The 24,457-nt window shown below is 49.6% G+C and overlaps 1 protein-coding gene and 1 long non-coding RNA gene across 3 annotated transcripts; one reads left to right on the forward strand and one right to left on the reverse strand.

Moving 5' to 3' along the window:
- Window positions 1–1,209: 1,209 nt before the first annotated feature.
- On the forward strand, window positions 1,210–22,625 carry LOC119878490. 2 transcript variants are annotated; one of them, XR_005386949.1, is made up of 4 exons: window positions 1,210–2,694; window positions 16,407–17,095; window positions 19,941–20,063; window positions 22,055–22,625. It is a non-coding gene; the product is annotated as an uncharacterized LOC119878490 (long non-coding RNA). The 2 variants fall into 2 exon arrangements; XR_005386950.1 differs by lacking the exons at window positions 1,210–2,694; window positions 16,407–17,095 and adding an exon at window positions 18,595–19,209.
- Window positions 5,936–22,403, reverse strand: LOC119878489 (cobalamin binding intrinsic factor). The gene is made up of 9 exons (XM_038589124.1): window positions 21,781–22,403; window positions 20,363–20,539; window positions 19,567–19,680; window positions 19,003–19,143; window positions 16,110–16,291; window positions 11,880–12,057; window positions 10,309–10,510; window positions 8,059–8,177; window positions 5,936–6,159 (listed from the first exon to the last, which is right to left on the reverse strand). Exons 1-9 carry the CDS (start codon window positions 21,857–21,859, stop codon window positions 6,098–6,100), a joined length of 1,254 nt encoding a protein of 417 aa, XP_038445052.1. The 5' UTR covers window positions 21,860–22,403; the 3' UTR covers window positions 5,936–6,097.
- Window positions 22,626–24,457: the final 1,832 nt, after the last annotated feature.

Genomic DNA, 24,457 nt, shown 5'->3' on the forward strand with positions numbered 1-24,457 from the left:
AGAGGAAAAGCCAGCGACGCCTTTCTGTAGGAATTCATGTTTACATAGACACGACGTGATGAGCACAGGCCAGCTACTGCCGAAACACCAGAAGAGAAGTAAGAGTAGAGCATCGTGAAAACGGTAGGAGGCACGTAAGGGCTCCCCTCGTCCCTAAACACGATTTTCCCTCCTTCCAGGTCTCACAGCCCTTTCTTTATGCTTCTCTCTGGTGGTTCCATGGTATGTATCTGTAGGAAACGGATGTTCTGGGATGAAATGATTTGCTACCCGGCAAGTATGATGCAAAGTAGAGATAAAAAACCTTGATGTTCCTACTTTTACTGGCATGGGTTTGCTAAAACCTCCCCAAAATTGGCTTCAGACCACCTGCATCAGATGTTTCTGAGACCTTGGTGTAAATGTGAATATCTGGTCCCTCCTTACTGAGCCAGACAGTGCAGGTGGGGTCCAGGAATTCCTCTTGTGAACTAAGCCCTGTGGGTGATCCTAAAGCCTAAGCAAGGGGATTACCAGTCCTCGGTGAGCGCTGTGAAATTTTAAGATGCTACAATGTATAGCTACAAGGCATTATTTTTGGATCATCCGGGTCTCTATTCGCTGGGATTTGTGATTTTCCCATCTGTATAAAAAATCACAATCTCCATGTTTAATCTTCCTTATTCTAAAATCAAGAGATAACGGAAGCCTGAAGCCTAACTCCAGGGCCAGTGGTTGACATACACGGCACCCGCACGCATGTTGTCTGTGTGTATGCGCAGGCGTGCGCACGGTCTCATTCTAACAAAAAGGTTGGGCTTGGGCTTATCAGAGTCTAATCACAATATCGTGATGTGATAAATCACCGTGGAAGCTCCTCATCTCAGGAAGTCCATGGAACCTCGTCAAAGGGCTAGTGGTACGTCTTCTTCGTCACCTCGCTTCCATATGGTGTAGGGCCTTCCTGAGAGAGCAGCTGCACTGCTGTGTTTTGGGGTCCTGGAGTGAATGGGCGGGAGAGATTTCCAGAGACGTTTCTGGTGCAAAAAAGTGGTTTTTATTAAAGCTCAGAGACAGGACCCGTGGGCAGAAAGCTGCGCTGAGGTTGTGAGGAGTGACTGAGTATATTCTTGGAGGGGGTGGGGGTAGCGGAAGTCTGAGGTTTTCAGGACCTTGAGGTGTCACTTCCTACCGTCTAATAAAGCCTCCGTCGTGAGACCCTCCGGGTCAGTGGGCCATAGCCTTGGAGGATGACTGCTCACATGTATGGGGGGGGGGGGGTGTAGAGATAAAGGACGTTTCCAAAGGGATTGACCCACCAGCAACATCAGAGTGCCTGTTGATGCACATACGTGCTGAGCTCTCTTGCACACCTTTTTTATTTTTTGAAATTTATTTATTTATTTATTTTACTTAAATTCGATTAATGAACATATGGCGTATTCTTGGTTTCAGAGGTAGAGTTTAGGGAGTCGTCAGTCGCATAGAACACCCAGGGCCGCCTCCTTCATGCCCATCACCCAGTGACCCGGCGGCCCTCCCATGCAGCGACCCTCAGCTGGTTTGTCTCCATCTCTGATTTCATCCTGTTTTATTTTCCCCTCCCTTCGCCTGTGCTCCTCTGTTTTGTTCTTAAATTGCACACGTGAGTGAGACCGTATGATAATGGTCTTTGTCTGACGGGCTTCCTCCCCTCAGCATCACGCCCTCCAGGGCCGTCCTCGGGGAAGCCCGCGGCGGGTGCCGTCCTTCCTGGCGGCTGAGTGATGCCCGCTGTATCCATAGACACCTCCTCTTCATCCATCGTCTGTCGGGGGCACCGAGGCGCCTCCCACCGTGTGGCTGCTGTGGACACCGGGGCGCAGGTGCCCCTTCGCATCAATCCCACACGTGCATCCTGGGGGCAAATACCCCGTAGTCGTCACACCTTTCTCTCAGAGCTCTGCCGGCGTGAACACGGACAAAGGACACCCAATGTCATGTGCATAACAGGCTGTTAAAACAAGATTGTACCTGACTCAGCTTTGTGGTGACCCCCACATTCCCGAGTGAGCCGTTGGGCCTTCTGGGCAGGATGGATTGATGATTGATTGATTGATTTTTGATTTTATTTATTTTAGAGAGAGAGCACGAGCAGGGGGCGAAGCAGGGGGGAAGAGCCTCAAGCAGGCTCTGCGAGGTGAGCGTGGACTCGATCTCAGGACCCTGAGCCGAAACCAAGAGTCGGAGCTTAACTGACTGGGCCACTCAGGTGCCCCCCGGGCAGGATTCATAAAGGAGGCGGTAGGAACTGGCTGAGGACCCCATGCAGGGTGTGGATTTAGGGTCCTCTTACATCCTGCTCACCAGGGCCCCACCGAGAAGCGGGAGCCAGGAGCTGGAGGAGCCGCAGAGATGGGGGTGTCCAGGGCCTGAGGGAAGACTTGGGGCCCCAGGACGTATTTTTGGTTGGGGCAGAGGAGGACATACTTCAGCCCCTACCAGGTGCCATGCGGGTCAGCCCTGGCAGGGGTCAGAGGCAGGGGCCGGGGAGGCCAGGGAAGAGCCAGGAGCTGCTGGAAGCACCAAGTGGGGCCGTGCAGCCCCTCTGCCGCCCTTCGCCCTTGGCTTCCACTGAGGCACCGCGGCCCCAGCAGGCCGGAGCCCGGAGACCAGCACCTTCACCTGCAGGTGGATCCACGGTGGCGACTCTTAACACAGTATCGGGCGCTTCGGGTACTGAAATCAGAATTTTTATTTTTTATTTATTTATTTTTTTTTAGAATTTTTATTTTTTTCTTTTTAAATCAGAGAAATGAGAAAATGACAAAGTTGGTTTTGGAGTCTGGGTAAGCAGGAGCAGGGTAAATTCAAGTTGTTGTTGTTGTTGTTGTTGTTTTTCCTTAAGATTTTCTTTTTAAATAAGCTCTACCCCCAACGTGGGGCTGGAACTCCCAACCCTGCGGTCAAGGCGAGGCGGCTCTTGGGTGGGTTTCCGCCGGGGTGCGCTGAGGCCCGCTCCACAGTAAGGCAGCTGGCAAGTTTTCAATGACTTAGTGCTGTTGAGCTTTTTCTCCTCTCTTTGCTCTTATATTTCTGTCGGTTTTCCTGTGTGTGTCATTTGCTTGCCTGTGTGCTTTGTGTTCCTATTGTACCGTGTGTTTGTCAATTCAAAATACTCGTTATAATATTAAGTACATTGACTTCGTTTATATATGGATTTTTTTTATTGTTTTCATTATGTCCTTTAATTTTTTTGAGGTAGGACCATCCCTAATTTTCATGCAGTAAATCAGCCAGTTACTTTCTCTGTCTCTCTCAATAAACAAAATCTTTTAAAAGAATGTGATTTTATAATATACTAATTTCCCCATAATATTTTTTGACATTTTATCCCATTCCTATGGTCTCCTTGATCCGAAACCAGTGCTACACCCTTTTAATTATTGTCACTCTATTCCATATTTTTATGTTTGGTCAAATTCACTGTACTTTCTGTAAAAACATCATGGCTGTTTTGCGGGTTTGGTCCTCAGGATGAAAGCTGGAACTGCTTTGCTCTATTCTCTCTCCCTTTCAGATTTTATTTTCTTGGCCAGAATTATTCCCCTCCTCCTCCTCCTTCCTTCTTGTCGTCGTTCTTAGAAATCTCAGAGCCATTGGCGCTTCCCAGCAGGATTCTTTGTCATTTTGAAGAATGACGGGATCTCGGGGTCGGGGTCGGGGGCGGGAAGAGCCTGGAGGAGGCCCCCCTAGTTCCACGTCTCAGGGAGTGATCTCCGGTCCTGAACTTGCTAGAGGTCATTCATGTATCCAGATAAAGGCAAGCACAGCGGGATGGGAAGCCGGCTTCCCTCCTCCCCCTGCAGACAGCTACGCCACCTGACCGCTTCCCTGCAGGGAGCTGAGGCCGCGGAGGTCGCAGAAACCCTAATGGAGGCGCCTGGGCTCCGGCCTCATGGGGAGGAGCACCCAGGCTGCATCCTGCACTGCAATTGCCACAGGTCACAGGTCCCTTGTTGGCCTGTTGGCCTGCCGGCCCCCCCCTCCCCGACGCATGCAAAGGAACCCACATAACTAATGGCAAAAATTGGGGGGCAGTATTCTCTCTCTCACACCGACACCCCTTCCTTTTTTTGTTGCCCAATTTATTGTTACATAAAAAAGACCAGCTTTGTTAAAAGTATTTTCCCCCCATCTTCCGGTTGCCCACTTATGTCTCAAATGGAGAAAAGGTAGACAACAGAGAAGCAAGCAGACGAAATCAGTCACCAGCAACCCCACCACCCGGTGACCCACCCTGATGCTCGGGCGTGGAGGGCACACAGCGCACCATGGGTGACTTCGTGTCAGCAGGTGTTTATCTTCAACACGGATCTTGCTGACATTTTTTTTTAAGATTTTATATATTTATTGATGAGAGACATAGAGAGAGAGGCAGAGACACAGGCAGAGGGAGAAGCAGGCTCCATGCAGGGACCATGACGTGGGACTCGATCCCGAGACCCCGGGGTCACACCCTGGGCCAAAGGTGGCACTAAACCACTGAGCCCCCGGGATGCCCTGTTTTGTTCCACATATGAGCCAGTGATTCCTTTATTGGTTATTTACCCAAAGAAAAAAAGACCATTAATTCAAAGAGATACGTGCACCCCTACGTGTGTGGCAGCATCACTCACAATGGCCACATTATGGAAGCAGCCCGGGCGTCCGTCCATGGACGAGTGGATAAAGATGACGACGTGGTGGAGACGTGCAGTGGAGCATTGCTCAGCCGTAACAGAATGAGCTCTTTGATGATTTTACTCTTACGTGGAATTTAAAGAGTATGATCTCACTCATATGTGGAATTTAAGAACTTCAGTGACTTTTCAGTGTCCCCTCACGTGGATCCACCACTGTTTACCTGCCCATTGCCCTATGGTTGGACAAGTAGACTGTTCCGTGTTTTCCATATTATGAATACTATGGCATGTAGGAGAAATCACTTCCCCTTCTGGAAGGTGCCTTCCACCGCGGTACCAGTGCTGGCCTTTTTCTGGGGTGATGATGTACCTAGTAGGTATGTTTGGGATGGGGGCTGGGGCTGGTGGTTCATGCCTCCTTCTCCCCGGAGCCCCTGTTGCCAGAGGGCAGGCTCTTACCCCAGTGGCTGGGAGGGGAGACCTGTGACGGGGCAGGTGACCGTCTGCCTTGGGGTCAGTATTAGGAAGGTACTGAGGCTGCATCTCTAAGGTTTGCTCTCCAACCGCCTCGGCGCACATTTTAATTCTTGTATATCTGTGCCCTATTATGATTCTCTCCTTTGTCTCTTTGTCTAACTTACAGAATTGGGATTTGGCGGTTGACGTTAGTATATTTTAGGTCTTTTGATACAATTTCCATATTCTTCGCTAAAATGTTGGTACCAGTGTTGATTCCTAGCAGCAGAGATGAGAGTAATGATTATCTTTGGAAGCTTAACTTTTCTTTCAAATATACATACATAGTATGGTTATAGATACAAATTTCCATTTAATATGTAAAAAAATATACGTGGAGTGGGATTTTAGATATGTATTTATATTTAATATATAATGTATATATTAAATTCTATATTACCAAGTTATAAATATATATATAAATTATATAAAATATGCATCTCAAAAACTTAATTCTACCCAGAATAAATATTAGAAATGGAAGGGGAGAGTCATAACACCGTTCACCTAGTTCTAAACCATCTGGGAGTCTCATTTGCAATAATGTTGGCCATTTTACCGATCTGAGAAGCAGTACTTTGTTCAGGAAAGAAAATTGGAGTCTTTAAAATCTTTCATTTGTAGAAGTAAAGGAATGTGTTTGTTAATTAATCAAGAAGATCAGAATGAACCCCAAAAATACCAGCTGGGCCCTCTCCAGGCTTCAGTGATGACCGGCAGTCATTGCCTTGAGAAGCCGGACTTTTTCACGGGTTACGGATATAGAGGCTCCAGGGCAGGCAGTTTGAATCGTTTATTCTACACAGTGATTTCCATGTTTTTATTAGGAATATGGTCGCATCGTAGATAACCCACTTTTTGGCATAGATTTGGCATAAAGTGAACCAAGGCTCCACCATCCTTTGGGGACGTCTGAGAGCACGGGACCCACCTCGGCCTCAGTACTGCGTGAAGTTGGCCGTGATGTGCTCATGGTCGCGGGGGGTGTAGTCGGCAACTCCTGGAAACAAGCAGAGAGGAGCAGGGGTGAGCAGGGTGGCTCCCAGGCCCGGGCTTAGCCCCTTGCTGGAGGCGTCAAGTCCGCGGCTGGGCCGGGTTTGCAGCCTGGGAGCTGCCACGGGGAGCGCGGCCTTGCACGAGCCCTTGGGCGGCGAGGCGTCTCCCCCGAAGTTCCCCAGGACCATCTCCTTGGAAGAAACCTTTCAGGCTTAGGGGTGATGACTGGCGGATGCCCAGCACGCACCTGGCCGCAGGTGAGTGTGCGCCCCGGCCACTGACCTGAGCCAACCTTAGGACGCTGAGGTTGGAGCTCGGGCGCAAAAGCATTGCCTGAATCGAGGAAGGGCAGTGGGTGGAGAACCTCGTGTTCCAGGGCAGGAAAGCCAGCTGGTGGCAGCCCCGGCCACTCGCTCTCGGGTCGCCAGGCATTGGAAGGCATGACCCCAGGCCCGATCTCCTGGGATCTCCGAGGCCTTTCTGTTGACCATCCTCTCCTGGAGAAGAGCGACAGTTGGCCGACGGGAGAACAATCCCGATCTCGGGTCCCAAGGCAGCTCCTGAGAACCTACTAACATTCAGCAGGTTTTGAAGACACTGCACTTACTCATTTTAAACATGTTATTTCTAAATTTTTCTTACCAACCCAAGGAATGGCCACTCCTGTCTCCGTTTACAGTTCTAGAAACCGGTTCCGAGAAGACTCAGCCCTCGCCGGAAGCAGCCAGCAAGCGAGAGCCGAGGCTTCTAACCAAGCCTCTGTCCCTCAAGACTTATTTTAGGCCGCGCTGCCGCTCCACGAGCCCCGCCCGGCCCGGTGTCCGAAATGGGCTCCGAAATGCCCGACGGATGAGAAGACACGTCTCCGTGGTCGTCTCGGGTAACGACGCGCCTCTGCGGAGCCACAGCCTCAGTTCTGCTGCCACCTCCCCTGGCTTTACGTCTCCCTGCACGGGGACAGCTACGCCCTAGGCTAGGTGACACCATCCTTGGACAAAGCCACATGCAGGCCTCTTTAACCCGGAGATTTTCGTGTTTGTGCAAAATGTCAAAGTATGTTCAGGTCTTGCCGAGGTCTGAATTCTATCCCTGCCCCTTTCCGCACCCGGACATGCATCGACTTCCTCCTCTTGGGAGATTTTACAGCCACGGCAGAGCAGGAAGAAGAGTGAAGGCCGAGCGAAGCCCACGCGTGCTGCAGTTGGGCCGACGGCGTGCGATCGCGGCTCGCTCCGTCCCACGCTAGATGCAGCGCTTGCACGAGCCCCCCTGACACTCCAAGACTTGGTTTCTTTCCCCGTAAAGACAGAGTCACCAACACCTACGGAGCTGACGTGTGAAGTAGGACCGCACCACCCCACAGGAGCCCTGCTCCCGCCCCTGGCGCTCGGGGCCACTGGCACGACGGCCCTGCGCTTTGGTTGGATCCCAACGGGCCCATCTTCTTGGATCACATACTGCTTTTTCTACCTTTTTATTTTTTGTCTCTGACATTATCTGCTTTTTCCTTTTTCAGCTCTTATTGCTCTAAGTAGGTCAATCCACGCTTCTTGGTCGCTGCATGTGTCCCCATCGGCTCAGAGTGGAGTCAGGATTCCTGATTTTTTTTTTTTTAGGATTCCTGATTTTTGAAAAAGTTATTTTAGAGAGCCAGCCACCTGTCCTATCTCTTATCTATCTATCTGCCCAAGATCTATCGTTCAACCGAATCTCTGTATATATCATGATGATATATATGCGAGCGTACACACGTGTTGTCACTGTATACACACGTATCATATATATATACCTACAACCGCACAATTATTTGCTGATTAAATGAATGAATGAATTAAATATGGAAATGAAGGAAAGTAGCCTTCAGACTTTGGAAGAAAGTCCCAGATCCCTTTCCTTTACTCACCTTCATTCAAAGGTGTTTTGCCACTCAGGAATTGCCAGTATGTCCTGTCATGGACACTTTCAGCAATATTGTTGATAGAGGACACGACAAGGCCCCAGGATGTCATCGTGGTTACAAATCTGCAAGAATAAAATTATGTGTGATTAATCTCAATTAGGTCAGGCAATAGGGGTTAAGGTGAAGGGACAGCGATATTCTAAATGTTTTAGAGAACGAATAACACCATGCTCAAAGGAGAAATTGCAAATGATTAATGAATATCAAATTACTTCACTTGAAATTAAATGAAATTAAAATGGAGTTTAAAAAAAACCTATCAATATGCAAATTTTTTAAAACATAAATGCCCAACAATGAGTGAATACTTACATGAGTGACGACGGAATGAATATCCGAGATTGAAGTTTTTTTTTTGCAAGTTACAAAATTGTACTTTTCATTAATTTTAAGTGACATTAAAAATACATGTGCAATAATTGTTACGTGAAAATGTGGGACACAAATTTTACGCGAAGCAACCATCCCGTCCGTGTGAGGGATCACGTCTATAATATGCACAGAAAAGACACCTACGAAACTATAAAGAGATGTCAGCAGTGATTACATTGTGGATGTGCTGTAGATGCTTTGTTTTGTTCTTTTTTAAAAAAAAAAACTCATTTAAATTCAATTAATTAACATGTAGCGTATTATGAGTTTCAGAGGTGCTTTGTTTTGTTCTTTATGCATCACCCCTCCAGCGTCTGCTGTATGAATTTATGACATTCACAGTCAGGAAAAGAAAAACGAGGCACAATTAGAGCTCAGCTCAGAGAAGTAAGGTAATGGCCAGAGGGTATTTGAAAACTAAGTATTCTTGAAATGCAAAAAAAAGGATTCTTGAAATGCAAAAAAAAGTATTATTGAAATGAAAAAAAAGGATTCTTGAAATGCAAAAAAAAAAGGATTCTTGAAATGCAAAAAAAAAGTATTCTTGAAATGCAAAAAAAAAAGGATTCTTGAAATGCAAAAAAAAAAAAAGGATTCTTGAAATTCAAAAAAAAAAAAAAAGGATTCTTGCAATGCAGCTCTTACCCTGACCTGCGTTATAGGGGCCGTGGACGGTGGACACGACGTCCTGAACCTAGGCCTGTGGGATGGATTCCACGCGCCCCCAGTAGCCCCGTCCTTGGGCTGGGCCGGTCTCTCTCCTGGCATCTCCCTGCAGGTTTGGCTCCTGCCGTCTTTCCTTTGCAAGGCGAAGGCCCTCCTCCTCCTTCCAGGACCTGGCAGCTGCCTTCCGCTCCTCCTGTGACCTCCGTCGTCTCCATATTTCTCTACTGCTTCCTCCTTTTTTGCAAACTAGAAACACATCCGAAGGGTTGATTTTTATCTCCTGGGAGTTATTTCTGTTTTCTACCCTTTTCCGACAGGGCAGTGGAAGGAACATGAGCTTCGCGGTCAAGTCTGGGTTCAGATCTCAGCTCTTACCAGTTTCAAGCCTTGTGGTCTTAGGAACGTCCCTTAGCCTCGGGGGCCTATGTGGTGCTATCTGTAAAGTGGGCCCCGAATCCAGTGCTCCTAGAGCCTGTGGCGTCTTCCTGGGCGTGAGTCCATTTACCACAGATGGAGTCTCCATCACCCCACAGATTTGTCACCACAGGGAAGCCCCAGCTCTCCTCCTTGTCTCCCACCCTTGAACCAATGAGCGTTTTACAACACGACTTTTCTTGCTTAAAAACTTGTAACACGTTTCTATAGTGAGGAGGGCAGATTCCTTGGCCTGGTTTTTCAGGCTTTTCCGATAGCACCCAGCCTGTCCTTCCAGACGTGCCCCGCTTGATGCAGTCCGTAGTCTCTTCCCTCGTCACACGGGCCACTCACGGGCCCCGGAGTCCTTGCTTATTCCTGTCCTGAATGCTTCATTCCAGCCAATCCCTCTTCCTAGAGCGTCATCTTCCACTATCGTCCCGCGGGACTTCTTCTTCGAGAGCTTTCCAGGGCTGCGAGCCTTCCTGGACTGCCCTAATCCACAGTGGCCCCCCCTTGGAATCCCTGTTTGTAAGACTCCATCCTAGGTTGACTTGTGTGATTGTATTTTTCCTGACGGCCTTGCCAGTTACTAGACTGCAGGCCTCTCAAGGGACCATGACATGAAGATCTAAGTCACCAGAAGTGGGGAAAAGAAGTAAGAAAATGAAGGAAGGGGGAAGAGGATGAGAATTCACGTGGGGTCCCGGGGGAATGGTGAACGCGGCTTGCAGCACTCACTTGAACATGGGATTTCTGCGTTGTGCTTCCTCTAGGACAACGAGGAGCACGGATCCATCCTTCACGCTAACATCGATGGTTTCATTGAAGACCAGCTCCACCCCCTTCAGCTGGTTATTTATGGTGTACGCGACGGTGATGTTGGATGCCGAGGTGGGAATGGGGCTGGGTTGACTGGGGAGAGTGGGTTGCACTTGATGACCTGTGGACAGCCGAGAGGCCAGATTAAAGATCATGGAGCTTGAATTATGGGTGCAAAACCTCTGTTATTGGCAACTCATCCTAAAAAATTTTTTTTAAAAAATTCAAGAAATGGCAATGATTTTGTGTCCTTTCTGGGTTGTTCTGAGGCACTGGTGTGGTCTCTGAAGCTCCCACTTCCGTTCTACAGAACCGTTCGTAGCTGAAGAGCCGACAGCTAGTCTTATAGTGAACATTAGTTTTCGTCAAAAGAATTTATAACCAGAAGGGAGGACTGTTAACCACACGTTGTGTATTTTGCATGATTGAGTTCTGTTGAGTTGGGGGCTTTTTCAGCAACACTGTGAACCTGGAAGCAAAAGGTAGTAGATTTTAGACCATTTAGCAGAACACTGGGGGCCTCTATGGTGTAGGATCCTAGGAGAGACTCCAGGGCCACCTCGTCAAGGTTGGGAAATCACCGGGCGGCAGCCCGAGGAGGCAGGTGGACGTGGCCGTGTCTGATGTGGTTGGGATCGGGGTGCTTGATCGCGGCCTCTGTAGATCGTGGGCTGAGATAGACGAGGAGCCCAGCCCTCTGCTCGCCTTGAGAAGACCACGGACCCTAAGGTGAACCGTACTTTATACTAGGAAGAAGGGTGTGAGGTGTCTTTACCAAAGACTCGTGACCTCTGGAGCAAGGATATGCATATGCAGGACTCCCACTTTCTTTGTACGCGTTTCTGCAAAGTTACGTGTCCCTGTATTCTACTTTTAATTGGATAAAATAGAGATATTTAAAATAAAAAGCTACTGTGCCAGGTTTCCACCCCATTCCTTCGGTGTGCCAGGAGCACCGAGGCTTTATATCCAGATCGCCAAGTCTAGGCTTAAATGCCAGCCCTGTTCTTCTCTGGTCTCTCAGACCCGGCTTTCTTTGCTTTGTGTGGCTTCCATTTATATTTAATACTTATTCCATTCTTCCAAATGTTGTTGGTTTTGTTTTGTTTTGTTTTGTTTGCTACCTATTTGTCTCTCGACCTTGTAAAGAGCAGATATAAGCACAGAATAATGTTTGGTGCATCGGCCAGGTAAATGAATAAAGTTATGTATCATCTGATTGTTAGGACCACGGACACTCCCTCTTCACCAGCACCTCACATGATGCTCTACCTATCGTAGGTGCTCACTTAATACGTACTGAGTGACGTGCTGAGTGCGGCTGAATTCTGAGGGTGGGTGTGTGAGCACGCGCCGCCCGGGGATTGGATATCGGCTGTGGCTCTGCCTACGTAACGAGCCCACATACCACTTAAAGTCGATGCATATATTATCACTGGCATAAGTTGCCACTTAGGACGTAAGGAAAGGCAGAGATGAAGAGTCCTTACCAGGGCTGCAGGACACATAGGGCACATCCAGGTATGTCTTGCCTTTCAGGGAAGGAAGGATTTGGGCAATGGACATGGGATTGTGGAACTTCCCCTGCTCAATCTCCTTAAGTATCGTGTCCATGGTCTTCTTGCAGTCCCACTCCTTGTTAGGTGGCTCAGGTGTCACAGAGAGAGCCTGGGACCGGAGAGACAGAGAGATTAGGCACCGCTAAGAGTTGGCCTTTAGAAGCTTTCCAAGAGACGTACTTGATCACCGGTCTCGGGGACCACCCAGGGTCCAAACCTGAGCTGCCCAGGGTTTGGGATGTCTGTCGTGCTCACTGCTGCATCCCCTCCTCCTAGCTCAGGGCCTGTCACACAGCAGTCACACAACTATCCGCGATGGTGTTCCCCAAGTCTGATTGCCGCACAGATACCTGTTGGATCGCTATCAGGGCTGCTGTATTTATGGCACGTGCAGGTAGAGCGAAGGTAAGAGCCAGCACGGCTCACACGCTCCGGGGCCTGTGTGGGTCTGGGACGGCCTGGCCATCTGAGCCTAGGAGAGCTCTCCTGCTTCGGGTTGTCCGGTACACCCTTGGGTGGACTCCTTCCATACTTTGTGATCACGTCAGGAGCGTCAGTCTGGCCACAGGGTGGACTCATGGCCGGGGCTGGGCTAATCATAGAGTGCCATCCTTTTGGTGGGCACACGACTAGCCAGCGCCCTTCCCTGATATACGGCCATTCAGGGAGGGAAGGATTTCTTTCTCTCCTGCTGGGGACCATGTAAGTAAGCACTGGGCCATAATGGCCATCTTCCTCAGTCACTCTGAAGGAGCCCTGCGGTAGGAGACAGTGAGGAAAACCAGGGCTGGGCAACGAAAAAAGAGTAGTGCTTGAAACACATAATTCGAGTCCTTTATCAGGTTCATCCTGAAACTTAATCTAGCCCTGGACCCTCTAGTTGATGTGAAATAGTAAGTCCCCATTTTTTTTTTAATCTCAAGCAAAGATTATCTGGGTTTCTGTGATTTGCAAAATGATTCTTGATTAATGCACCAAGTAATTCGTTCTACTTTGCTGAGTTTTGTGTCGCAAGGGTAAGATAGAATTCAGCATTCCCGCTTGCCTTTGGGGGTTCATCTGAGGTCCAGATGTGGGACGATAAGCAAGAGCATCTTGTAACGTGTGGTACATGCAATCTCGTCACCACCTCCCTCCCTTTGGGGTTGTGCTGACCACGACCCTCAGTGTATGTCAATGGTTTGAGGTGGCTGGTGACTGACTCGCCTGAAGCTTGGAATAGGAAAGGAGAGAAGTGAGAGTAGAGTCAGAAATGGCTCCGTGAGCCAGAGGCAGGTGACCAACAACCAGGCAGTCTTGACAAGCAAGCCTATGACTGTTGGCTTTGGCAACCGTGGACCCTGGCCCTTGCCAGAGGTCGCTTTATAGGGCAGTTTGATTTAAGGGACTTCAGGTAGGTACTCCTCCGGAGCCAGATCTTGTTCACTTGCCATAGTCACCTCTTGGATCCCCAACAAGATGTATCCCCTTGGTAATGAAGCATCACCAAGGCCAACACTCTAGAGAAGAATAACACATTGCACTAATAACTTTGCATGAAGCTGTTTATCAGATTCCTTTCCTAGGAACATCGAAAGCTCTGGAATATTGACGGAAGGAAGAGAAGAAATTCTGGGACAGGGGAAGTGCCTCATGAGTGCGCGGCCAGAGCACTTGAAGGGCACTGACCTCTTGGAGGAGGATGAGTGAATGAAGGCTGAAGAGCAAGCTTCATATCACCACTCTTCAGCTGGGAGAGACCATGAGAGCTACTGAGCATCACATTTGTGCTTGTGATAAAAACAAAAACAGAAACAAAACAAAAATAAAAACAAAAAAAACTTTGCAACCATGCTTTTATGGGGGAAAGTGAAATTCAGAGAAATTCAATATTTGCCCACAGGGTGGCAGATCTGGGATTCAAACTCAAGTGGTGACGTCTCCAGAGCCCTTTACTTCTCGACAGCAGGATGTTTTAAATTAGAAACAAGTTGAGGGGATGAGCACTGGGTATTGTTATATATGTTGGCAAATTGAACACCAATAAAAAATTTATAAAAATTTAAAAAAAATTAGAAACAAGTTACACGTTAGGTATCTGGTGATTTCAGACGTCAGGCTGCGTGGGTCTACTCTAGCCGTGTGCCGTGACTCCGGTGGGGAGAGGTTACGTGTCCTAACTGATTAGTGAGCCACGTGACCTGTGATATCTGCATAAGGATGAGATCTTGCCTTTGCATAAGTAAAGCTTTATTTCTTAGGTACAGCTTATCAGAATGTACCCGGTGGCTGATAAAATCCCAAACGGATTTCACAAACCAAACAAAAGCAAACATTTCTCTGTCTGGCACTAAGGGGAAGCAGGTTTAAGCGAGTCAGAGATAAAGCCCATCTCCTATCCCTTCCTGACTGCCTCTGATACTCCACAGGGCTCCCTAGACCTGGGCCCCGGGGTTGCTCTTGGGTGAATCAGCGACGGTGACAGTCCATTGCCCCACGGCAAGACTCCATTCACCATGACGTGACACAGAGGCAGCTTTGTTCCCATTAGCTGCTTCCTACTTTGGAATTTTTTTTTTTTTAATTTACTTTTATGTTTAACATAAATTGATTTCTAGTCTGTTTTTGTCCTTTGCTAATTTCTACCGTGTGGAGCATCAGGGCCAATGTCTGCTCCTTCCCCCAACAAGATTTCTTTCTACCACTTGCCCAGAGTTATACTGGATTTAGAGCTGGCATCATAATTCCATGGTTCTCTGTTTCCTGGGCTTTCTGAGTTAAGAGGGTCATGATGTAGCTTTTCTATTAATTGCATTAGGCATTTTGAGACTTTGGAGCATAAACTTCTCAGTTTGGACTAGAGGATTTGGCCACAGATGACCCTTTAATTCCTGATTCTAGTTGGTCGTCTCTCCCCACTATCATTAGCCTATCTTTATTGAAAGGTGCTGCCCTAATCAACCCCAATCAATGGGGTGGGGATTGGGAGATATAACAAGCAGCCTCTTACGGAATCCGAGTCTGAGAATCTGTACAAGGAACACATTGAGTATAGGATGTGGGTACAGACACACCTGGCTCTGCCATTTAGAGCACTGCGTGAGGTTGAAATGAGATAGAGATTGTACATGAGCTTGACAAGTCAGCTTTAGGTTATTTTCACTAATCAGCCTGAATACAAGCCCACATTTTCTTGATCAAGATAAAGGGCTGGCAAGATGGAACCAGAAAATTCCATTTTTTGAGGAATAAATATAATATCTTTTTTTATACATCAAATTCTAATATCCTTATTTTTAATATCCTTATTTTTGATACATCAAATTTTCATCAATTTATAATTATTATGAACAAACTGATCATTATCAGTTTTAATATCCTTATTTTTTATACATCAGATTAATATCTTTTAATTTCCTTATTTTTTATACATCAAATTTTCATCAATTTATAATTATGAACAAACTGATCATTATCAAAAAAATTTCGATCATTATCATGATCAAAATTTTAATATCCTTTTTAATGTCTTTATTAAAAGATAGTTTTTAATATCCTTATTTTTGATACATCAAATTTTCATCAATTTATAATTATTATGAACAAACTGATCATTATCAGTTTTAGTATCCTTATTTTTTATACATCAGATTAATATCTTTTAATTTCCTTATTATTTATACATCAAATTTTCATCAATTTATAATTATTATGGACAAACTGATCATTATCAAAAAAATTTCGATCATTATCATGATCAAAATTTTAATATCCCTTTTTAAAAATCTCTAGTAAAAGATATATTTTAATATCCTTATTTTTTATACATCAAATTTTCGTCAATTTATAATTATTATGAACAAACTGATCATTATCAAAAAAATTTTGATCATTATCATGACCAAAAATAAAAAACAATATGTTTCTAGGATTTACTTATTTTTTTCCGAGAAAGAGAAAAGAATTCATGTAGTTTTATTTTCATACTTTACCTAGGAGTAGGGAGGAATGAACACCTGCTTTTTACCAGTCGAGAAACCGAGACAAATACAAGGAATCTATCTCAAGTCACACTAGCTGGTCTTTCCTGGAGACATTAGGAGAAGCGTGGGCTCCTGACCCTACGATCCAGTCTCACGGCGCGGGTGGGGACCCAACCAAGAGCAGGGGCGACGTGTTTACCTGCATGGCGAGGCCGGTGCTGTAGACGTCTCCGATGATGCCGTTGTCTTTGATCCTCATGCTGATGTTCTCCACGACATCCTTTAGTACCTGACTGAACAGAGTTCTGTAACCTTCCTCTGAACCTTCCGGGATCTTGTTGTACATACAAGTCAGAGCCAAAGTCACCATGGCTCCTGTGTCTGTGAAGCAGGGGCGGGGTGGGTGGGTAAGACAGGGGCAACCGCACGACATGAACCACTAACATTTACCGTGTGCTCACAGCCTTCCGGCTACGCTACCTCCTTTACTCTTCAGGAGAACCTTAAGTGGGACCTACTATTACCTCCGCTGAAGGGATGAGGAAATGGAGGCTCAGGGAAGCCAAGTGATGGCCCACGGCCAGCCAGCTGGTAAGTAGCCGTGCCAGGGCCTGAACCCAGGTCTAGATGGCTCCACGGCCCATCCTTTTAATTAATGTCGACCGGCACTGTATTCGATCTCATTGCTTTCGTCCCAGTGTTTGTCTTTTCAAAGTGTCGCCGGTTCTTGAAAGCCCAGCCGTCACTACCTCTCAGTGGTGACGCCTTCGCTGGTCTGCCCAGCGCCACGGTGCAGTCTCTTTTTTTCAACTTTTTAATTTTTTTAACTCGGCTCCATGCTGGGCTTGAACTCATGACCCCGAGACCAAGACCCAAGCTGAGATCAAGAGTCGGACGCTTAACGGACTGAGCCACCCAGGAGCCCCTCGTTTCTCAACTTTAGCAGGTGTTGCTTGGACCTGTTTTGCAATCTCAGCACTTGCTGCTCTGTTTTGTTGTTACTGTGCTCCGTGAGCTCCTGGGTGGGGGGAACTTTGCACCCCCCTCCCCCAGCACCCAGCACGGGGCCGTTTTCATTATTTGCACAGGAAAGTGTATGTGGACTGAACGAGCAAGCTCTGGACAAGACAGAAGAAATGGAAGACTTGCCAGATGGCTCCTTTCGCTGAGCTTCCCCTCCTTACGGTAACCTCCTCCCGAAGTTTGTGCAACCCCATCAAGGATGACAGTGGTGTTGCGACCGTCGCCGGCCAAGGAGCCAGGTCTCCTGAACTGACAGCCTAGGAATGCGTGAGGTCCCCGACGGAAACCAAGGCCCGTGAGCTCCTGACCCCGAGGGAGCCTGCAGGAGTCCTTGCCTCCTGGTCTGAGAAAGCCTGGAAGGACAGTTTCCTGAGATGACAGCGGTTGCTGAGGCTGCGTGGTAGCGGGGGGATGACCCGAGATACAGAGAGCGAGAGAGGGGAAAAGGCGGCCAGGAGGGGGGCCCGGGATAGCGTCCTCCGAGAGGGCGTCCTTCAGAGCAGGCAGCCTTGTCTGCACCGGGTGCGCAGAGCGCGCCGTGGGCCCCGGAGGGGCTCCGCTCACAGCAGCCCAGCACCGTAGGATGAGGAAACACCATGGTCTGGCATCTCCTTGGAGGGGGAGCATCGCGCCGTTGGGGCCCGGAGGGTCTGTTTACTAGAGAGACTGTCGGGCTTTCTAAGGAGAAACCGAGAAGAATAGAGAATAAGAGCGGTAGTAGTGATAAAGGGGAAGGTTCGGGGCGCCGGGTGGCTCAGGCGGTTGGGCGGCTGACTCTTGGCTTCGACCCGGGTCATGACCTCGGGGCTGAGACGGAGCCCTGAGTGGGCTGCACACCCAGCGTGAAGTCAGCCGAGATTCCCTCTCCCTGCGCACGCGTGCTCTCTCTGCCTCTGTCTCTCTGCCTCTGTGTCTCTGCCTCTGTCTCTGTGTCTCTGCCTCTGTGTCTCTGCCTCTGTCTCTGTGTCTCTGCCTCTGTGTCTCTGCCTCTCTATCTCTGTGTCTCTGCCTCTGTCTCTCTGCCTCTGTGTCTCTGTCTCTGTCTCTCTGCCTCTGTGTCTCTGCCTCTGTGTCTCTGTCTGTCTCTCTGCCTCTGTGTCTCTGTCTCTCTGCCTCTGTGTCTCTGCTTCTGTCTCTCTGCCTCTCTCTGCCTCTATCTCTCTGCCTGTCTCTCTGTCTCTGTGTCTCTGTGTCTCTGCCTCTGTCTCTCTGCCTCTGTGTCTCTGTCTCTGTGTCTCTGTCTCTTTCTCTGTGTCTCTGTCTCTCTGCCTCTGTCTCTGTGTCTCTGCCTCTGTGTCTCTGCCTCTCTAACTCTGTGTCTCTGCCTCTGTCTCTCTGCCTCTGTGTCTCTGCCTCTGTGTCTCTGTCTGTCTCTCTGCCTCTGTCTCTGTGTCTCTGCCTCTGTCTCTCTGCCTCTGTGTCTCTGTCTCTGTCTCTCTGCCTCTCTCTGCCTCTGTCTCTCTGCCTGTCTCTCTGTCTCTGTGTCTCTGCCTCTGTCTCTCTGTCTCTCTTGAATAAATAAACAAATCTTTAAAAAGAGAAGAGAGGGCAGCCCAGGTGGCTCAGAGGTTTAGCGCCGCCTTCAGCCCAGGGCTGATCCTGGGGACCCGGGATCGAGTCCCACGTAGGGCTCCCTGCATGGAGCCTGCTTCTGCCTCGGCCTGTGTCTCTGCCTCTCTCTCTCCCTGTGTCTCTCATGAATAAATAAATAAAATCTTTAAAAATAAATAAAAATAAAGAGAGAAGAGAGAGCACTCAGGGAGGGGCTGAGCCTAGACATGGATTCAATTCTTTACGAATTTGCCCGGGAGTAACTGCTGACTTGGGAGCCTCAGCGCCCCCAGTGGAGGCTCCGTCGTCGTCAGACCTGTCATTCCATCGGTTCCTCTGTGTCCCTTTCACTTATTCCCTAATCACGTCTCCGACAGTATTTGCCGAAGGCCTCCCACCCGCAGATGTTTCCAGGCCCTTGGCTCCCCCTCCACGGGAGCCTCCCCGCTCCCCCCGCAGCCCCCTCCGGCCCTTGGGTTCCCAGCTCAGGGCACGCCTGCAGGTGGCCGCCAACTCACCCGTGTTGAAGGGGGAGAGGCCGGCTGCCAGGATCTTGGCCAGGCGGGCTGCCACGGGCAGGGCCCTCCCCGGGTGCTCCTGGCACAGGGCGAGCACCGCCAGGCTGGGCCCGTAGAAGGTCCAAGCCGGAGCACTGGGGCCTGGGAAGGGGACAGAGGGTCTCTGTAAGGTGAACATTCACCATCATGAGGACCTTCATGAGAAAGGTAAAGGTCAAACCTTTAAATAGAAATTTCTAGAAAAACCCATCAAAAAAAAAAAAAAAAAAAAAAAGAAAGGCTCCACGTTGGCAAAAGTAATGTCAAGTTCCCCAGAATAAGAATGTCCCCCGGCGGTGCCGGGGGAGGCCGTGGTGGGGGTCCTCGGGTGGGGGCGATAAGTCTATGTCCCTGGGGTGTGGTTTTCTCTGGTTCATTTGGAATCAAAGTGAGTAACCCCACGTGGGATTATCTGAGGGTCCCGCGTGCAGGTGACTCTCCGGTCGCCCTGCTGTTTCTTTCTAGGCTTAACATGCTCAGGAAGGCCTCTGCCTCAGTCTCCCCTCTCTTCCGATGAGGTCTTACTCGAGGGTGGCCAGGCTTCCATCTGTCCATATAGAACCGACACTTTATTCCCAGGGTCTCGGCAGGAGGAGTTGAGGGCCATGATGGTGAGGGCCAGCTGGCCGACGCTCAGCCCTGCGGAGGGGAGATGAAATGGTCACGAGGACGCTGCGCCGGGCGCCAGGGCAGAGCTCTCTGCTTCTTGTCCAGATCATTCTGATTTTTTTAATAATGTGATTAGATAATTTTTTAAAAAAAATATTTGTAAGTCATTGCTCCACCCAACATGGGACTTGAACTCACAATCCGGAGATCAAGAACCCCATGGTGCCCCACTGAGCCGGCCAGATGCCCCTAGATGGTTTTTTTATTATCATTATTTTGTTTTTCTTAAGGAAAGGAGTATGGGAAAACGCTCGACCGCTGCTGAGCACCGTGTGACCCGACAGCTTCTCCGGGGATCCCTGGTGTCTACTTGGAAGAGCGGCAGGGATGCCTGTGCAGGTTCATTCCTGAAAGTAATTTTCACTTTACTACCTAACTGGATCCTGGGAGGCACGCAGAATAGAGGTTTTATTATTATTATCTTTGTTATTATTACGGCTGTGTCCTTGTTAGAGTCACCCGGTTAGGGGAGGAAGCGAGGGGGCCGCGCACCTGTTCACCGGGCACCTGGCCCACGGCCTCCTGCGCGGCCCGGCTCTGCAGGTGCTCTGGCTCCCGCGCTTCCCTTCAGGTGCACAGGGAGGGGGTTTGGGTGCTTCGGCTCCGCTCGCGGGGGCCTGGGGGGGCGCACTGGGGGGCCCTGGCTTCTCACCCGCCGAGTCGCTGGCCCCGAGCCTGTCGGCCAGCAGCTCGCGGGCCTCCGCGCTGAGGGCCCCGGCCAGGTTCATGGCGATCAGGACGCTGGGGTTCGGGGGCGCCGCGCTGCTCACGGAGTCCTCCAGGAGCACCTGCAAGCCATCCACCAGGTGCTGCGCCGCCTGGGGAACGGCTGGGAAGAGAAAAGCCGCGAGCTAAACCGGGGTCCTCTCCCTCATCGCAGAAGCGCGCTTCTCGGGCTTCTCTCTGCCGGAGGACGGTGTTCCCAGGGGCACCCTCTGCCGGGGAGACTATCAGGGACACGTGCAGGAAACGTGGGGATGGTCTTTTGAGGCCAGTTAGACTCCACATCTTCGCAAATGACCCTCATCTTCAACGGATGATTTCTCACTTAGTAAGTTCAAGCCCTGCGGCTCACGGACATTGCATATTCCTCCTAGCACATTCCTAGAAATCACTGATTTCTTTGCATTTTTTTCTCACTCTTTTTTTTTTTAAGTTATTTCTTTTTGGGGCGCCTGGTTGCTGTCGCCCGTGAAGCCTCTGACTCTTGGTTTCGGCTCAGGTCTTGATCTCGGGGCCCTGGGATGGAGCCTTGAGTCCAGCTCTGTGCTCAGCTCGGAGTCTACTTGGGGTTTTCTCTCTCCCTCTGTCCCCCGCCCCCCGCCCCCATATCTTAGAAGATAAATTAATCTTAAAACATATAAAGTTATTTCTTTTTTTGCTTTTTTAGGATTTTATTTATTTATTTATTTATTTATTTATTTATTTATTTATTTATTTATTTATGAGAGAGAGCATGCATGTGCATGCACGAGCAGGAGAGGGACAAGCAGAGTCCCTGCTGAACACAGAGCCCGACATGGGGCTTGATCCCACGACCCTGAGATCGTGACCTGAGCCAAAATCAAGAGTCAGACACTCAGTGGACTGAGCCCCCCAGGTGCCTTCCCACACCTTTTTTTCTTTTTTAAAGATTTCATTTTTAATTAATCTCTACACCCTACATGGGGCTGGAACTCGTAATCCTGAGATCAAGAGTTGCATGTTCTTCCAACTGAGCCAGCCAGGCACCCCCCTCCGTCTTACCTGAAAAACACAGAAAACGGGGTCTGACCTGTCCTCGGTGGATACCACCATCCCCCCTCGCAGCGGCCCGTGGTCGGGGCAGCTCTGAGCGTCTCGGTGCCACCAGCCATCGTCCCTGCACCAGTATTTCGATCCCTCTTAAGGGAAAACACGCAGACCCGCCTCCAAAATCTCCTGCCGTTTGGCCAGGAAGGATGAAGCACACGCTCACCCCGACTCACGCCGTTGGAACCCCTACAGGGATGGCTGTTCCCCATCACTTTCCCCGCAACAGACCCCCGGGAGCTGCTCCTGTGACCTCTCTGGAGGCAACGCAGTACTCACAGCAGGAGCTTCGGGCCCAGGTGCTGGTCCCCGCCGCCGCCCACAGGAGGTGCAGCAGGTGGAGGCTGAACCAGGCCATCTGCCTCTCTCGTCCTGTCCAAGGGTCCCGTGCGCTGATCCCTGTGCTTGAAAGTGGGGTGTTTCCTCTCCTCTCTTATATACGCTTTTTGCAGAACAGTCTGCCCTCTTTCCCTTCCAGCCACTCCCAGCCCCTTACGCCGACCTCTCTCTCCGTCTCTAATTTCCATGTGCTTATCTGGATTCCCTCCTATAGATCCTCCAAGGTGTGTGAAGGTGACTTCTAGTGGCACAGTCTCTGGGGTGTCTCACTTGGGGTGAGCATGCGGGGAGGGCCGCGGTGACAGATAACCTCCTGGTCTCTATGAGCAGCCACTTCACCGAAGCTTACGCTCTACCTCACGCTCTCCGGTGAGGATCCGCCAGGTGAAGTTGGCCTCTAGGCAATGAATTCACTTACTGTGACCCGGGTCTTTAAGGTGGTTTGACTTCAGGCAAGCAATGGACCCGAGGTTCCCAGAAATTGTAAATTTTTTTTTAAACTAGGCTCCAAGCCCAGCAGGGAGCCCAGTGCAGGGCTGGAACTCCCCACCCTGAGAGCAAGACCCGAGCCGCCATCGAGTCCGACGCTAAACCGACCGGAGCCACCCCGCCCAGAGATTATTTTATTTGATTTCTCTCTCCTTATCTGGGGACAAAGCCGTTTCAAACACCCAGGGCTCTCAGGCATTATCTTTTAAAGTAAATAATTAGAAAATGTGGGATCAATGAACTCTATTAAATATTAAGTGTTGAAAAAATAAAAAATAAAATAAAAATTATTATTATTATTATTTTTTTTAATAATAAAAATTATTTTTATTTTTAAGTGTTTATAGATTTCAGAAATGCAGCTCTATTGCAGCAAAGTGTGCCTCCTTATGACGTGCAGCTGGAAATAATGTCATGAGGTGATGAAGGGACGGGGTAATATTTTTTGTAAACCACTGGATTCTTTTAGGGGGATGTTTTTCAGTGGCTCCCACCTTAATAGAATTCCAAGTCCTTTTTTTTAAATTTAAATTTATTTTTTATTGGTGTTCAATTTGCCAACATACAGAATAACCCCCAGTGCTCATCCCGTCAAGGGCCCCCCTCAGTGCCTGTCACCCAGTCACCCCCACCCCCCGCTCTCCTCCCCTTCCACCACCCCTAGTTCCTTTCCCAGAGTCAGGAGTCTTCATGTTCTGTCTCCCTTTCTGATATTTCCCACTCATTTTCTCTCCTTTCCCCTTTATTCCCTGTCACTATTTTTTATATTCCCCAAATGAATGAGAACATATAATGTTTGTCCTTCTCCAACTGACTTACTTCACTCAGTATCATCCCCTCCAGGTCCCTCCACCTCAAAGCAAATGGTGGGTATTTGTCATTTCCAATGGCTGAGGAATATCCCACTGTATACAGAGACCACAGCTTCTTTTTAATGACAAAGCCCCGTAGGATGTGGCTCCTGGTTGGGCCCCAGACCTGCCTCTGAGGGCTTCCTCCCTTGCTCCCTTGCTCCCCCTGCTTCTTCCAGCTGCCCTGGCCTCTTGCTCCCTGATCCCATCGCCTGCCCTTGCATTTGCCGCCCCGCTGCTCCCCCAGACCCCCGGGGAGGCCCCCCCTTCCTTCGTGTCCGCTCGAAGGCCACTTCCAGAGAGGTCATCTCAGGCCATCTCTGTCGTGGGAGACAGGCCGTGTCCCCAGCTGCTCCGCCCCCACTCGCAGGGGGAAGGGCCTTTGTCTCCCCTTCGCTGTTTAACCTCCAGCTCCTGGGCCACCACCTGGTTCACAGCAGGAACAGAATAAATACTTTTTTGGATGAACAAATTAACGAGCATGTGTAAGACCTGGGTTATAAAGCATTTTTCTTTCTTCCGTGGGGGAGCGTTGGTGGCCCTGTGGGGTGACTGTGCGGGTACTCCCTGGCCCCCAGTCCGGTCGTCGCCTCCTGGAGTCCCCTGCTCCGGGCTGTGGCTGGCCTCTCCTCTCGTGAATATAATACGGCAAAAGTCACGAGATAGGGTAGGAGACGGCCACCCTCCGTCTTGTTGGCTCTTGTTGCCGCTGGCTAATGTCCTTGCTCCGAGGTGAGGTGCCCACGGGCAGCTGACGAGGCGAAGGCCTGGGAGCAGCTCCAGGCGACAGCCCAGCAGCGAGGGGCCTGCCAACGACCTGGGCATGGATGTCCCCCGTGGATGGCCCCACGGGGAGCTTTGGCCTGAAGCCTCAGCTGACGTCCCCATTGTGGCCTCACTGGGAGACCTTGATCCACAGAAGCTGAGACACCATGTGTCTTGCTGCTCTAAGTCCTTACGTTTTGGGGTGACTTGCATTGTTGACTACATGTGGAGTTTGGCAGGAGATGAGGCCAGAAAGATGGTTGAGGGCTCCGGCCGCCCCATGAGGGAGCGAGGGCACAATAACTCCCTCCCCACCCCACGTCCACTCCCTAATCCCTGGAACCCACGTGGCGGAAATAAGGTCGCTAATGAGCTGACTTTGACATAGACAATTTGGGGGATTATTGGGGTGGACCCACCGTAGTCAGAGGTCCCTTTAAGCGGAAGAGGGAGAAAGGAGAGTAAGTCCGAGGAGGAGATGTGGGGATGGCAGTGGAGGTGGGGGTGGCACA

This window comes from Canis lupus, unplaced genomic scaffold (assembly GCF_011100685.1).
Source record: "Canis lupus familiaris isolate Mischka breed German Shepherd unplaced genomic scaffold, alternate assembly UU_Cfam_GSD_1.0 chrUn_S1662H1856, whole genome shotgun sequence".
Classification (NCBI taxonomy): domain Eukaryota; kingdom Metazoa; phylum Chordata; class Mammalia; order Carnivora; family Canidae; genus Canis; species Canis lupus.

Coding starts and splice junctions, on each gene's coding strand:
- LOC119878489 (XM_038589124.1), bottom strand. CDS start 21,859: ATGGCCTGGTTCAGCCTCCACCTGCTGCACCTCCTGTGGGCGGCGGCG. Junction 19,681..20,362: donor CGGGGCCAGCGACTCGGCGG/GTGAGAAGCCAG, acceptor TCCCCTCCGCAG/GGCTGAGCGTCGGCCAGCTG. Junction 16,292..19,002: donor CCTCTCCCCCTTCAACACGG/GTGAGTTGGCGG, acceptor CCTGCTTCACAG/ACACAGGAGCCATGGTGACT.